At 38.9% G+C, this 15597-nt stretch overlaps 1 protein-coding gene across 4 annotated transcripts; it reads right to left on the reverse strand.

The window, feature by feature from the left end:
• Positions 1–227: 227 nt before the first annotated feature.
• MTRF1L (mitochondrial translation release factor 1 like) lies at positions 228–15212 on the reverse strand. 4 transcript variants are annotated; one of them, XM_054491203.2, is made up of 7 exons: positions 14390–15211; positions 10501–10580; positions 7090–7273; positions 6467–6630; positions 4801–4918; positions 3138–3274; positions 228–2058 (listed from the first exon to the last, which is right to left on the reverse strand). In XM_054491203.2, exons 1-7 carry the CDS (start codon positions 14646–14648, stop codon positions 1858–1860), a joined length of 1143 nt encoding a protein of 380 aa, XP_054347178.2. In that variant the 5' UTR covers positions 14649–15211; the 3' UTR covers positions 228–1857. The 4 variants fall into 4 exon arrangements, with proteins under 4 accessions (XP_054347178.2, XP_054347180.2, XP_054347181.1 ...); XM_054491205.2 differs by lacking the exon at positions 3138–3274 and having other exon boundaries at positions 14390–14779; XM_054491206.2 differs by lacking the exon at positions 14390–15211 and having other exon boundaries at positions 7090–7248; positions 10501–10584.
• Positions 15213–15597: the final 385 nt, after the last annotated feature.

The raw sequence follows: 15597 nt of genomic DNA on the forward strand, positions 1-15597 counted from the left end.
GAGACAAGAATGATGAAAGTACAATCTTACCCATTAGTGGCATTGTGAGAGGTCTAGCAGTAACTTGTTCATCCTATGCCCTGATCCACCCTTTCTCATTTCGTTATTAAGCACACAATACTGAGACCAGAATAAAGCAGTGCATTTACTACCTTGTGAAGAATGTTCAGGTGTTCAGGTATGGTATCTTCATTTTGTGCCGCTATAACAGAATACAGGAGACTGGGTAATTTATAAGGAACAGAAATGTATTTCTCACAGTTCTGGAGGATGGGAAGTCTTAAGATCAAGGAGCTGGCACTTGTTGACTAGGGCTTTCTTGCTGTGTTCTCACATACAGAAGGCAAGCTAGCAGGATGCTCCCTGAAACCTCTTTTATTAAGGGCCTTCATCCCAGTCCTAAGAAAATCCCTCATGGCCTAGTGATCTCTTAAAGGCCCCACCTCTTGATGCTGTCACATTGGCAACACTTGAATTTGAGGGGACACATACAAGCCATAGCAAACTGAACATTTCTCCCATGCCAGATAGCACCATGTTCTTTGTCAGTAGGTGGTGGTAGAGGGGCACTACAGGATAAAGGGGCTTCTTTCACTTCTAAGATGATACTGTGACAGTTAATTTTATGTGTCAACTTGGCGGGGCCACAGGTTCCTAGCTACTGGGTCATACTTTTTTTTTTTTAGAGATTTAACTTTTGCTCTGATTTTCCAATTATAAGGTCAAACATTATTCTAGGTGTTTCTGTGAGGGTGCTTTTACATGAGATTGACATTTAAATCAATCAGTGAACTCTTGAGTAATGCAGACTGCCCTCCTCGATGTTAGTGGGCTTGATCCAGTCAGGTGAAGGTCTGAAGAGAAAAAAAGACCGTCCTCTTCCCAGAACAAGAGAATCCTCCAACAAATACCTTTGGACTGGACCTGCACCATCAGCTTTCCTGGGTTTCCAGCCTCCTGCCTCACACTCCAGCTTTTGGACTTGTTAGACTTAATAATAACATAAGCCAATCCTTTTAAGGAAGTTTGTCTGGAGAATCTTGACAAACACAAACATCTACTGAGAGTTCCTGTCCAAGTTTTGCTCACACCCTAGCAAGAGGCTTCTGGCTTACCAGTCGAGAGTGTGAGGTTCTTTGCTTTTAAGACCTGATCCACCAGCTGTACACCAGCTCTGGCCCAGGGCAAGACAGGGAATTTCCCCATCATTGAGTAGGCTGTAGCCACTCTCTCTCCATTAGGCCTGACTTCACCATGGGGAAGGGGAGACCCTTTCAAGGGTATTCTTTCCTGGGATACTCTTAGTCCTAGGACATCATAGCTCTCTTTCATCCCTCTTAAAAGTTAGGACAAAGGATGATTTTCCTTTGTCTACTTATTGTAAGGAAGCGTCCGAGATTTACCACCACGTCATGATTACAGATGGTCACCAACTTATGTTTTAGGATTTTTTGACTTTATGATGGATTTATAGGGATGCAGCCCCATTTCAAGCTGAGGAGCTCCTTAGGACTTAGGAATCATACCTCTTTCACACCATGGTAAAGTTGGAAAATTGTTAAGTCAAGCTGTCATTAAGTAGGAGACTGCTGTGTTGCTAACGCTATATGCATTTTTAACCCATGATGGGTTTATTGGGAATTATCCACAATGTAAATTGAGGACCATCTGTATATTGTATGATTTTTGCTAATGCATTGAGAGAGATCTGTGTAAATTATCTATGACTTCAGAATATGCATATTACCTCCAACTGTGTTAACTCATGTTTTTTAAGAGAATAAGGGTATTTTCACCCTATGTGGATGTACTGTAGAATTTTTCTAAGCTACGAAAGTCTATAAATAACAAATCAACTTAAACTTTTTGGGAAATAATTTCTACTAAAGATTCATAATCGGCGTATTCCTTCAATGACTGTACAAGTTCATCCAGTAGATAATCTCCTCGCATAAAAGTTTCAAGATCATGCAGTGTCTTGTTTATTCTGTGATCTGTGACCCGGTTCTGTGGAAAATTGTATGTTCTTATTTTCTCTGATCTTCCTTTACTTCCAATCTGTATATACAGAAAAAGATGAGATGCAGTTAGATTCAGGGCAATTTAAACCTACAAATTTAACTTATTTGGAGACTTAAGTTCTTGATTTATAACATGAATCAAAATGTGAGAACCAGGTTTTAAACACTTAGAATCTCAAATGACATGGGAACATGATATGGAAAAAAGAACATGTACTCTAAAATCAGATTAATATCTGAATCCTGCCTCAGCCACTTCAATGTTCTATGACCCCGGGCCAACTTAGTTTCCCGATCTGCAAAATACAGTGTCTACTACACAGTGATGATGACTATAGAGTCTGGCACATAGTTGCTATTCCTATAGTCGCGAATACATATAATCTCTGTGAATTAATGCAGTCATCTTCCGTGGTAACAAGGTGGTGAGTTTCCCATATTGAGGAATTCTTAAAAGGCTCTGTAGTTATAAAATTAAATACCGGCCAGGTGCGGTGGCTCATACCTGTAATCCCAGCACTTTGGGAGGCTGAGGTGGGTGGATCACCTGAGGTCAGGAGTTCGAGACCAGCCTGCCCAACATGGCGAAACCCCGTCTCTACTAAAAATACAAAAAATTAGCCGGGTGTGGTGGCAGGCGCCTATAATCCCAGCTACTCAGGAGGCTGCTGCAGGAGAATTGCTTGAACCGGGGAGGTGGAGGTCGCAGTGAGCTGAGATCACGCCACTGCACTCCAGCCTGGGTGACAAGAGTGAAACTCCATCTCAATAACAAACAACAACAACAAAAATTAAATACCAAACAGGAAGAAAGCCAAGATGAGTTTGCTTTCCAACTTTCTAATTAAAATTTCAAAGGATTAAAAATGAATGAGGACTCAGTATATATCTTTATTTTTAGTAACGGATTAAAAGTGAGAACAATACCTTTGAATATAGAAAACAGGGCAGAGGTGTAAGATTACTATCAAAGAAGGATAGCCCTTAGACTACTTGAATTGTTTTCAACACAGGTTAAAACAAATATGATATAGAAAAACCGAGTTATTAAAAAAAAGCTGAGTTATATAAAAATATTTCTATCCTTTAAAAGCATTTTTAAAATTCATTTTTTACCTGAATTTTTCTAGCATTCTGTCTTTTATTTGTTTCTTCTTCTAGATGCATGCTGTACAGTTTTGCACGTAACTTTGTCATAGCCAGCTCTTTATTTTTCAGCTGAGATCTCTCTTGTTGACATTCAGAAACAACACCTGAATAGTGTTACGAGAATTAAAAAAGTTTTAATAGAAAAATCTTCTTTACTTATTATCAAGGAATACTCCTTTCCCTCCTCATCCTTTTTCTTCTTCCTTTATGAGGGGAAAAAACAGAGGACTTAAAGGGAGAGCCTATAAGCTTAACTTTTGCAGTTTATCAGAAAACTGAAAATTTAAGTTTGAGCAATAGCACAAATAGCACAAAGTATTTCTTTCTTTCTTTTGTTTGAGATGGAGTCTCGCTCTGTCGCCCAGGCTGGAGTGCAGTGGCGCGATCTCGGCTCACTGCAAGCTCTGCCTCCCGGATTCAAGCGATTCTCCTGCCTCAGCCTCCCAAGTAGCTGGGACTACAGGTACCCGCCACCATGCCCGGCTAATTTTTTTTTGTATTTTTAGTAGAGACGGGGTTTCACCTTGTTAGCCAGGATGGTCTCGATCTCCTGACCTCGTGATCCGCCTGCCTTGGCCTCCCAAAGTGCTGGGATTACAGGCGTGAGCCACCGCGCCTGGCCTAGCACAAAGTATTTCTATACTGAAGGCATACATACTAAACAATAAGCATAAATCATTTAATACAGATTGTTTCCCCTCAGCTAGCCACCATGTTTTAAAAGTAACAACTACTTATAGAAACTAAGATATATGAAAAATCCTATTACTAGAGAAAATCACTTAATTTTTTTAGGCTATCCATTTTTTCCCCCAATTTTTGTTTCATATTCTGTATTACCTAAGACATCATCCAGTTTAACATAAGGATATTCTCATAATTAAAAGAACAAAGTCGTAACAATCCAGTACTGGCCTCAACCACTATTAGTTAATAGGGACTATGCCCATTTGAGATCAGTCATAGTAAGATTCTTGTTTCCTTTCTAGATAACTGAGATTTGCTATCCCTATGCTCTTTATCACATGTGAATCACTGTGGTGATACTTGTGAAAGACGTTTAGTTCGAGCTATAATATACTGGAGATTTCGATATAGTCTCTTTGCCTAACTATCTAGAATCAGATCCCCTCGAAGTACGTGAATGAACTTAATGGAAAGAAGCCCCTGCAATTATATGCAAAACTGTATATGTGTTTCTGAGTAGGAGGTCCAGTGCTTTCATATATATCATTTTTTTTTAAAGGAAGCCATGTTCCCCTCCCCTGCAAAAAGGCTCAAAACCAATGATTTAGAGCATTCTCTGATAAAGAACCCATGATAATTAGTTCATTATGAGAATTTTCTTTTTAAGTGTAAAACTCAGAACTCCACTTGAAAGGACCATCCACACCTTCTATAAATAGTAATTAATACAGACATTCCCTGAGTTTGGATCCCTCCCTCTTCCTCGCCTTGCAATTATCCCACAGAGTATCAGGTAAGGATTCTAAGTAAATCAAATATTTAATAACAATCCTTAGTAGTATACACTTCTCTGGTAACTGAGGATCTATTTCAGTGGAAAATTAGTCAAATTATTCCAAAATTGATTTCTTTGGTGTCATATATTGAAGGAATAAGTACACACCTGTTGGAAGATGAACTATCCGGACAGCACTGTCTGTGGTATTTACATGCTGTCCCCCAGCTCCACTGGCTCGCTTAGTGTCAATTCTCAAATCTTTCGGATTAATCACCAGATTAATCTATACAGAAGAAAAGTTGGGATTTTAAAAGATTACATGTATCAACTTTATAAAGGCAAGAGCGACCAATTTAAGAATATACAACACGTACAGAATTCATATATTTGGGAGGTTTAATTTTAAGACGAGAGAGTAGCTAGAAGGATACCATTTTAAAACTTTTTTGTTTTTTGGAAGAGTAGGGAGTCGAAATAGTACAGGACTGTACAGTTTTGAAAAACAAATCCTTTCTAGTCCTCAAAAACCTGGCTTCTCTTTACCCATTTCTTACCACAGAAACAGCAGAACTTGATACTATTCTGCCTACTTTTAGAACTGAATGTGTGAGCTAAGGTAAGGTTTTTTCAAATTTTTCTGAGTTTAAAGAGCCTAGCAGCAGGAAAAAAAAAATGGTAGCTTGAGAACTGTGGGAAGGGCCTGTTTCGTTTTATTTCAAACATATTTGGAGGCAAAGATGAGCCAAATGGAAATGCAAGTGGCCAAGAAGTCATGAGTCTCAATTCCTCAACACTGGGATCTGAGGTCAAGGTGATGCTTTGTCCTGGGAGCCACCATCAAAAGCACTGTTTCATGAACAACTAAGAACCATTCTGTGACATCTCTGCAATGCTGACAGTAAGAATCCTACCATTCCCTGGGCCTTCTACCTCTATGTCTCCCTGTGTGACTCCCTCTTATGGTTGCTAGAGGAATTAGATGATACATGGACCTCAGTCTCTCATCTTTTCCTGAAAACTTCCACCCCAAGATGCTTAAATGTAAGTGACTAGGTTTCTAGGTGTGGCTTCTGTCATTTATTCTACTTTACCCTCTCCCTTAACTGCTTAGTTTCTCACCTATGCTTCACACAAAAATTAGATCTAAAGAAACTAATAAGACCTAAAGAAAGGAACTCCATTAAGCCTATTAGAGAGCCAAATAGCACTTTTTCCCAAAAGTAGCATAGGAACCACTAAGAGTTCCTTCTCAAAGCATTCACAGTTCATTCTGAAAAACAAGTCAGATATCTGCTATCACTTTTCAGCAGAAGGGCAATGAGGCAAAACAGAACTCCTACACTAAGTTATCTTAAAAATATAGACTGAGAATTTGCTTTGTGAGAATAAAGTACACTCAATATGAACAGTATAACAATATACTTTCATTTTAATGTAACTAGGTTATGAAGCAGCAATTCTGTTAAGTAATTACCTTTGTTAAATAGGATTGTTGCTGTTAATACCCCACAATCTAGTCACACAAGGCAGAAGTCATTATAAAGGCAACCAGTCCATATTTAAATAGGTTATTATTTCACCCACAGAGATGATCTCACAATAACTACTTATTAGGAAAATACTAATACACAGACAATGCAACATTGTATCATTTACAAATCCTTAATTTTTTAGCATTATAAAATTATATTTTTTAGACTGAGATAATATGCAACTCAAGATACACAAGGAAGACCATATAGATACTCAATTCAGTAAACTCTGAATGTTACTCTGGGGACAAGGCACTGGGCTAGGCCCAGGATTCCAAGGAGAGGGGCTTATGCCTTACCTCAGTAGGCTGGGGTAGTATTGCTACAGTCATGGTGCTAGTATGGACGCGGCCTTGCTTTTCTGTCTTTGGTACTCTTTGTACTCTGTGAACACCTCCTTCAAATTTCATGTGCCTATAGGCTTCTGAACCCCCAATGCTGGCAGATGCTTGTCTAAGGCCACCTTGAAAATACAGGGAAATAGAATTATTTTTATTATTCCTGCCATTTATAAATAATTGACCATCACATCTACTATCTTGAGGTATATTTTTAAAGTCATAAAAGGAGATAAACATGGAAACTGTAAAACATATTAAAATATTCAGTGTTATAATATTTATCTTTACTGCTTACAAGTACTAAGCAAAGCATTTATGGGGCTAATCAATTGACATCAGTAACACATCTAAGACTACTTTTAAAGACTGTTAGCAATTTGATGGTTAGTATTATTGAAAGACTCTCCATTAGATTTTATAGGTCATCTCAAAATTACTGTATTTGCATTCAAATTTATTAGGTAAATGATGAGCATAAAACTACATAAGCATCCTTACAGATAAGTTCTAAAGCCTAGTCATGGTCTTTCCAACTCTTTTCCTAAATACTTTACCCAAAACAAAATGAATAGTTTACTGACCTAGTTCACTTGGAAAATATTCCAGGGTTTCAAAATGCCATCTTTTAAATGCAGCATATTGCTGATACATATCAAATATCTCTGAAGTAAACAACATTGCCTCCTGACCTCCAACTCCTGCAGTTACTTCCAGTATCAAATCATTTTCATCTGTTTCTTCTGAGGGAACCAAAAGTAAGATAATCTGTAAATATAAAAATATCACCCCTCCTATAATTAAGATTTAAAATTTACCAAAAAATAAAAAGCTAAATGATTACAGGAATTTTAAATATTTAAGTTTCGCCAAGCAAATAATGTAATATTGCTGAGTACTGTTCAACCACCTTGCCAATTAGAACTGTATAATGTGTAACTTCCATAAAGTATTAATGTTACAACCATATTATAAATGCTGTAAGATTCAGCTAAAACTTCAGGCTTGTTTTATTGTCTGTTGGAGTTCTTGTATGCTTTATATCAGTTCTTTCTTCAGTTAATAAGAACTAAGTACTTGCTCTGATTAGGAGATTATACTGTTGTGGAAAGCAAAAGAAGATTCTAGATCCATCCTCTTGAAAATTAAGGCCTAGTATGGCAGAAAACCAAAAGCACTCAAAACTGCATTTGTATTATTTTAAGATTTCTTATTATGGAAGAGAAACTTGTAATTTTGAAACTAAAAAGGCCCTTAGAGATTATCTAGTCCAATTCTTTAATTATACATGTAAAGGAAACAGCTTAACAGAGATTAAATGACTTGTTTAAGGGCGAAGTGTTAGTTACTGGCCAAGCAGGCACAAGAACACAAACGTTTGTGCCTAGATCAGTCTTCTCTCCATTACAATAGTATGTTTCTAATCAAGGGGATCTAGAACAAAGACTTCTTAGATTAGGTGAATTAATAAGAAAAGCTACCAACATTTTATTGGTTCTTTAATATATGGCAGGCATTCTAAGCACTGTACATACTGTAATTCTTAAAACAATCTTGGGTATTATTAACAGTTCTACCTTAAGATGTGAAACTAACTTTACAGGGGTTGAATAATCTAGTGGCTCAACATTACCCAACTCAAAAGTTAAGTGGAAGAGCTAGAATTGAACCTGAATATACCTGAGTACACTGCTATCACACTTGACATTGGTCAGAAGCTATGCTAGTTACTACTTTTCCATCTCTCTAGCTTATGCCAATACAACATTATCATTCAAATTTTGAACAAATAATGGATTTTACTTCTGTTTGTTGATTACTAGACACTGAACAGAAACATTTAATACACATATCCTTCTTATTCACACAAAATTTAATTTAGAAAATGGGTAAAATGGGAGCTACACTATTCACCTTATAGTGGAATTCTCCCCCTCTAACATAGGTTATAGGAACATTAATTTTTAGTAATTTTCACATTTGGCTAAAGGGGCAGCAGATTCTCAAAAGTAAGTACCCCCCTTCCTGGCTCCTTCCTTACCTAACATATTCTTTCACTTATCCCCAGAGGTAATTGCTGTCAACCTTTAGTCTCTGCTTTACAGAATTAGCAAAGAGTGGCTCTAATTTCATATAATTATTCTTCATTAACTCTATATGGTCTGTGATTCACAAAGATGTACAACCAAAGCAATGTAATCCAATTCTTCAAATCGTGAGGACTTACTCTAGGTCTGACATTCTAAATAGTGTCAGAGATGCAAAATAAATATTCCTGGCCCTGAGGAGCTCACAGTCTACTATCACTCTACCAGGGGACTTCAAGAAGTTGTATTTCAAAGTTATTTTGTAACAAAATAAACTCATGCTAACTTGTTGTAACAAGTCACAGGCTCTAGTTTGAGGTACTAAAAAGGGTATCAGTTTGCAAAGAGCCCCATCAGAGCAATATGAACTCTGCTAAAATTGAAGCAAGAACAAACAGTAAATTGCTGGTGAAGCTTGGGTGGAAGAATGGTGAAATCATTGATGCTTTATGAAAAGTTTATGGGGACGATGCCCTGAAGAAATCAGCAGTTTACAAATGGATAACTCATTTTAAGTAGAGACAAGATGATGTTGAAGAAGAAGTCCACAGTGGCAGACCATCCACATCAATTTGTGAGAAAAAAATTATCTTATTTGTGCCCTAATTGAAGAGGACTGATGATTAACAGCAGAAACAATAGCCACACCACAGACATCTCAACTGGTTCAGCTTATAAAATTCTGACAAAAAAATTAAAGGTGAGCAAACTTTCCACTGGATGGGTGCCAGAACCTTTGCATGCAGATCAGCTGGAGGCAAGAGCAGAGCTTTCAACAGAAATTTTAAACAAATTGGATCAAGATCCTAAAGCATTTCTTTGAATTGTAACCAGAAGTGACACATGGCTTTACCAGTATGATCCTGGAGACAAAGCACAATCAAAACAATGGCCACCAAGAGGTGGAAGGGGTCCAGTCAAAGCAAAAGCAGACTGGCTAGGGGCAAAAGTCATGGCAATAGTCTTTTTGGGGATTCTCAAGGCACCTTGCTTATTGACATTCTGGAGGGCCAAAGAACAGTATCTGCTTACTATGAGGGTTTTGAGAAAGTTAGCCAGAGTTTTAGCAAAATAGCAGGGACAGCTTCACCAGAGTCCTCTCCTACACCAATGCTCCTGCTCATTCCTCTCATCAAACAGGCAATTTTGAGAGCTTCAGTGAGAAATCCATAGGCACTCATGTTACAGTCCTTATTTGGCTCCTCCTTTTTTTTTGTTTCCTGATCTTAAAAAATTTGTAAAGGGTACCCATTGTTCCTTAGTTAATAAAATAAAAAAGACTACATTGACATGGTTAAATTCCCAGGACCCTCAGTTCTTTAGGGATGCATTAAATGCTGGTATATCACCTTTTTGCTTACTAAAGTGTCTTGAACTTGATAGCTGGTGGCACTTATGTCAATAAATTAAAGTTTCTATATATATATTTTTATCTTTTAATTCCAGTTTTCCACAAACTTTTGAAGTCCTTTCATATAACCTCTTCTGCTCCATGTCTACCTCCAGTCTTCTTAAAAAAAAAAAAAAAAAGAAGGAAGATATGCCACTATTTCGCTGCCTTTCCAGAAAATACTATCACTGTGACATTTATGTTTCTGTGAGAGCTCTACAGTACTTTTAGTATGATGAAAACAGGACCATGTGAAGTTTGTTCTTTAAAAACCAGTTTATTGATAGTCATAATCATTTCAAAATGTATGCATATATCAAAACATCACATCATGTACCTTAAATATATGCAATTTTGGGGGTCAATTTATACCTCAATAAATCTAGAAAATAAATTTTAAAAACCCAGTTTATTCTAAACAGTAACAAGCTAGTCACTTCTTTGTTTTTATAAACCTTTAATAACCTTTAATGCCTGAGAATAGCACAAATGCTTTATTCTTTGCAGAAATACCATACCTGATGCTTCAGCTGAGTTATTTCTTTTTGACACAAAGTTATTTCATTCTCTGCAAGTTTCCTTAAATCCTCATTCTCATCTAGGAAAAAAAGGGCAGAAGTTAAGGTTTTCCTTAATTAGTGTTAAATTGACAGCAGACTTCTAGGAAATAGTTTTATGGTTATTATAGCTGAAGGGAAAAATAAGATGTCTATCTTGTCCTTTCAATAAATGCCATTCAATAAATGCCTTTCAATAAATGTCCTTTCAATCAGTTTCACCATTTTATACATTAGTTTTCATAAGCATGTAAGTATAAAATTTTTTTTTCTGATAAAGTACAAGTACAAATTTCTATAAAAATATAAAGAAGCTAAACTCTTCCATAATTTCATCTCCATGAAATATTCACCTTAATAAACATGCTTTTAGACTTCCAACTTAGACTGTATAATAACGAATGCATTTAGCTAATAAGACAGAAGGGATACAGACGGTTACACCAGTAAAACTAAAATTCAATTAAAAAGTAGAAATTTATTCTCTTATAAGCAAATGTTTCATTAGTATTTTAGTATCCACCCAAAAACATTTATTAGATTCTGCCTAATGTATACAGAATGTTTATATGAAGTACTCTTCTCTCTCTCTCTCTCTCTCTCTCTCTCTGGCTTTACCTTTATTGTTGTTTCATCTTTGAATTTTCATTTTTACCTTATAAAACATACTTTCTCATTCCTCTACCCTATAGATGATATGCAGCCTATATAAAGGAGGAGGAAAGGGAAAATTTCTGGCTATTAACTAATTGTTCTCTCTATTGAAAGTTCAAACCCTTACAAAGCATCAGTTTGTATGCTTATCTATTAAGAACGAACCATGCTGGGAAGTGGGATAATACATATATAAGACCTGCCCTCAAGAAAGCATTATAGATAATTTTAGTTTCTTTATATTTTTCTAGAAGAGAAAAACAAAAAATAACCTAAACCCCTATGTGACATGGTTTGGCTGTGTCCCCACCCAAATCTCATTTTGATTTGTAGCTCCCACAATTCCCACGTTGTGGGAGGGACCCAGTGGGAGGTTACTGAATCATGGGGGCAGGTATTTCCTGTGCTGTTCTCATGATAGTGAATAAGTCTTACAAGATCTGATGGTTTTATAAAGAAGAGTTCCCCTGCACAAGTTCTATCTCTTGTCTGCTGCCATGTAAGACGTGCCTTTTGCCTTCCACCATGATTGGGAGGCCTCCCCAGCCACGTGGAACTGTGAGTCTATTAAACCTCTTTTTCTTAAAAATTACCCTGTCTTGGGTATGTCTTTATCAGCAGTGTGAAAACAGACTAATACACTATGTGATTAAATATTAAAACAGTTGCACCTTGAAGGAATCTGTTGGTTTTGGAATGGGCAGAAAAAGGAAAGAAAGATTAACTCAAGGAGAGAGAATAACAACAGCAAAACTGAGATAAGCAAGTACAGGAAGCACTGCTGAAAATTATTTTGGCAAGCAGATGGTATGGAAGAAATTTGGTAGAATGGAAAATGTGTTGAGTTAGGAAAAGCAAAAATGAATTCTAGCCCTAGCTTAATCGCTAAGGTACTGTTAGGGCAATAGGCTCAACTTCTCTCAGTTATGACAAGAATGAAATGAAAGTTCTGAGCTGGATGATCTCTAAGGTGCCTTTCAGTTCTGCAAAGCTAAGGAGATTGGAACTAGAGTCTAGAAGTAATTTAATTCTAATACTATATTTTATTTAACCCAATATGCTCCAAATATTATTTCAACATGTAATTAACATAAAAATATTACTTTTTATACCAAGTGTTTGAAATCTATATGTATTTTACACTTACACACCTCAATTCAGACTAGCCACAAATAGCTCAACAGCTGTGTGGCTACTGGCTACTATATTGGACAGCGCAGCTCTAAAGGGTTTAGAATGAGGAGTTACTCACAGGCAATGGTAATATACTACTTCTTTAATTTCTCTTGAATATGATAAATCAACATATGTTTACTGGACACCTACCATGTGCCTGCCTTCCCCTTTGCCTACAAAGATGTTTATGGTTTCCCATTATAAATGGGTCCTTTTCTTTTCAACCCTTTAAGTAGCTGCTTATTGTCACCCCTCTTTTCCCACCCAGATTTCTGGAGATAAAATGCCATTTTTATAACTTTTCTCCTGTTAACTCTAATTTACTTCTCAAGCTGTTACACTGGATTCTATAATCATATCACGACTATTTTTATTCAAGTTACCAATGACAAAATTACCAAATCTAAAGACTTATTTCAGTGTGAGCTGAACAGGTTGAGTTTTACCTTTCTATGTCAGGTACTGAGGATTTTTTTTTTTTTTTTTTTTGAGGCAGGGTCTTGTGCTGTCACCCAGGCTGGAGTGCAGTGGCACCATCTTGGCTCACTGCAACCTCCACCTCCCGGGTTCAAGCAATTCTCCCACCTCAGCCTCTCAAGTAGCTGGGACCACAGGCACGCATCACCACGCCCAGCTAATTTTGCATTGTTTGTAGAGACAGGGTTTTGCCATGTTGCCCAGGCTGGTCTCGAACTCCTGGGCTCAAGTGATCCGCCCACCTGAGCCTCTCAAAGTGCTGGGATTAGAGGCGTGAGCCACCACGCCTGGCCAAGGATCTCTTACTTTTTGAAATTTTCTATTGGCTTCTACAGCTTCATTTATTTATCTACTTCAAGGTCACAAAGCTCTGGCTGTTTTTTTCTTGACCTTTTATAGCCTTCTTCTCTGCCTGCTCCTCAAATACTGTGTATTTCTGGCCTTGTTAGACTTGTTTCTATCTTAACACATTTTCCCTGAGTGTTCTCATCTATTTCTAAGGTTTAATTTACCATGTACTGTATATCTCGAGAGCCCTCATATGATTATTTGGGCTCAATTTTTCTCCTATGTCAGTAATTTTTTCTCCTAGACTAGTATAGATATCTTTATTGGAATTCCTTTTCAGAGGTATTTTTAACTTAATATGGCATTCAATGCAAAACTCATCTTTTTAAAAAATTCGGTCCAACTTTTATACTTTCATCTTAACAGTACCACTCGTGCTGAAGCCAGAAACCTAAGACTTTTCTTAGAACTAACTCTCTCCTTCCTCCTTCTCAGGGCATAAGCCACTAAATCCTAACTTGTTCCTCAAAATGTTTTGTGAGTCAGACCTATGCCTATCACCATTTCTTCTTTGGATTGTTTCAACTGCCTCCTTCCTGGCCTGTCAGCCACCAGGGTTTCTGGAGAATACTCCAATTCATCCTCAGCGCATGCCACCATTAACTTTTCTTTACAAAGACGTGAATTCTCTGCTTAAAAACATATGCTAACTTTCCATGGTCTATAAAAAATAAATCCAAATTCTTTGTCTTGCAAGGTTCTTAACTATTTTTCTGGCTTCATGTTTCTATGACATCATGTCCCACCTATTCTATACTTAGGCCATACTGAATTTCCCAATTTAGTACCTTTACCCACGTATAGGTCTGAGATTCTGAGTCCTAAGTCTGCTATTAACAAGCACTGCCCTGATACTACTGCAAATGGGTCTCCCCACCACACTTTGAGAAACACCGCTGTGGAGCCCATCACAGGGACAGTGCCTTATTTATCCTTGCTGAGCTAATGAGCTCTTGCCCGAGTCCGCAACTAATAAGCATGTTAAAGGGGGCAGAGCACCGTGGCAAAGGAGCACAAGAGAGCCCACAGGAGAGGATGCGATCACAGCACGTAATGATGTCCTGACCGCTGATCCAAAATAAAAACGGCTGCAAGTGAGTAAAGAGTTTCAAACTCGGGTAGTGTGGGCAGTGGAAAAGTCAAACGAAGAGTCAAGAATGTGCTCTGACGCCTCTCCCCCGGGCCCGACCCTTACCGTGCAGCAAGTGCTCAGTCTCCCGCAGTTCCTGCTCCTTCTCGTTCAGCAGTTTGATCACCGCCAGCAACTCAGGCCTCCTGACCTTCAAATGGGCTTCAGACCCCGCCTGGCGCTCGAGGAAGGTCCGCAAGGGCCCGCCCCGAGCGAACAGCTCCTCCAGCGGCGGGCTACCGGAGCTCAGGGACCGGCGGGCTGGGCCAACGGTCCCGCGGGGCCACAGCCACCGAGCAGCGCCCCACAGAACCCGGGACCGCATCGTTAGGCCGAGACCACGGACCCTGACCGGAACCGGAAGTTCCGGACAGAGCAGGCCTCGCGACAACACCCGGAACTTGGAGATAGGGGTGAGAGCTCACCAAGCCCCGCCCAGCGCAAGCGGTGTTTTTTAAAGGATTTTCCGGAAGCTTTGGCGGGAACTTCCTGCCAAGCGTGAGAACGCTGCAAACTTCCTGGAGGCCAAAAGTTGAGGGAGCTGAGCGGAGTGTGATTGGGCAGGGGCGGGCCTGGGAGACCTTGGGCGCCTCCTCTGAAAGCCTCTTCGTAGGTACCCGGTTGATGGGTGACGTGTTGGGCCGGAAAGGGAGAGCAGCAAATTGCCCCTCTGTTTTCTGATAGTGAGGATTTCTTTCCCATGCACTGAGTCGGGGCCTCCAGAGCCGCAGTGCAGGGCAGTCGAGGGTCCGCTGCAGGGCGGAGATCACAGCCGCGCAAGTCGTCAGTCTCCAGTGCAGGGCTGCCGCTGAGTCTTCAAGAGCCAGTTTTATTATGGACAGGCGTGTGTTTATTCCTCCTCCTTTTTCCCTGGTTATGTTTCTGTTCACGGTGGGTCAGGTTCGTGTTAATAAGGACGTGACAAGTGTATTATGAGATAACCACTGAATGAATTTGCACAATAGACATGCGTGCCCTTCATCTGCCGCGTCATTTACTTGCTTTCAAAGGACTTTGTTATTCACCTGCCCATTCATTTTCACTTAGTCCCACTTATCGTCAGCTTTTTAAAGGGGTGGAGTGATTCCGTGTTGCAGCAACCTACAGCCCAACAAAGCCTTCAGATATCTGCCTCCAGGAGTCCAACCCTCATCCCTTTCCAAAAAACTGGTAGCGGATAGGTGCCAGCAATACCGACATTTATTGGCACAATGCTTTGCACTTTTCAAAAGACCTGTTCACAGCTCAACGGAGAAATAACTATGAGGGAATAA

The sequence above is a fragment of the Pongo pygmaeus genome, chromosome 5 (genome assembly GCF_028885625.2).
Source record: "Pongo pygmaeus isolate AG05252 chromosome 5, NHGRI_mPonPyg2-v2.0_pri, whole genome shotgun sequence".
In the NCBI taxonomy this organism is placed as follows: domain Eukaryota; kingdom Metazoa; phylum Chordata; class Mammalia; order Primates; family Hominidae; genus Pongo; species Pongo pygmaeus.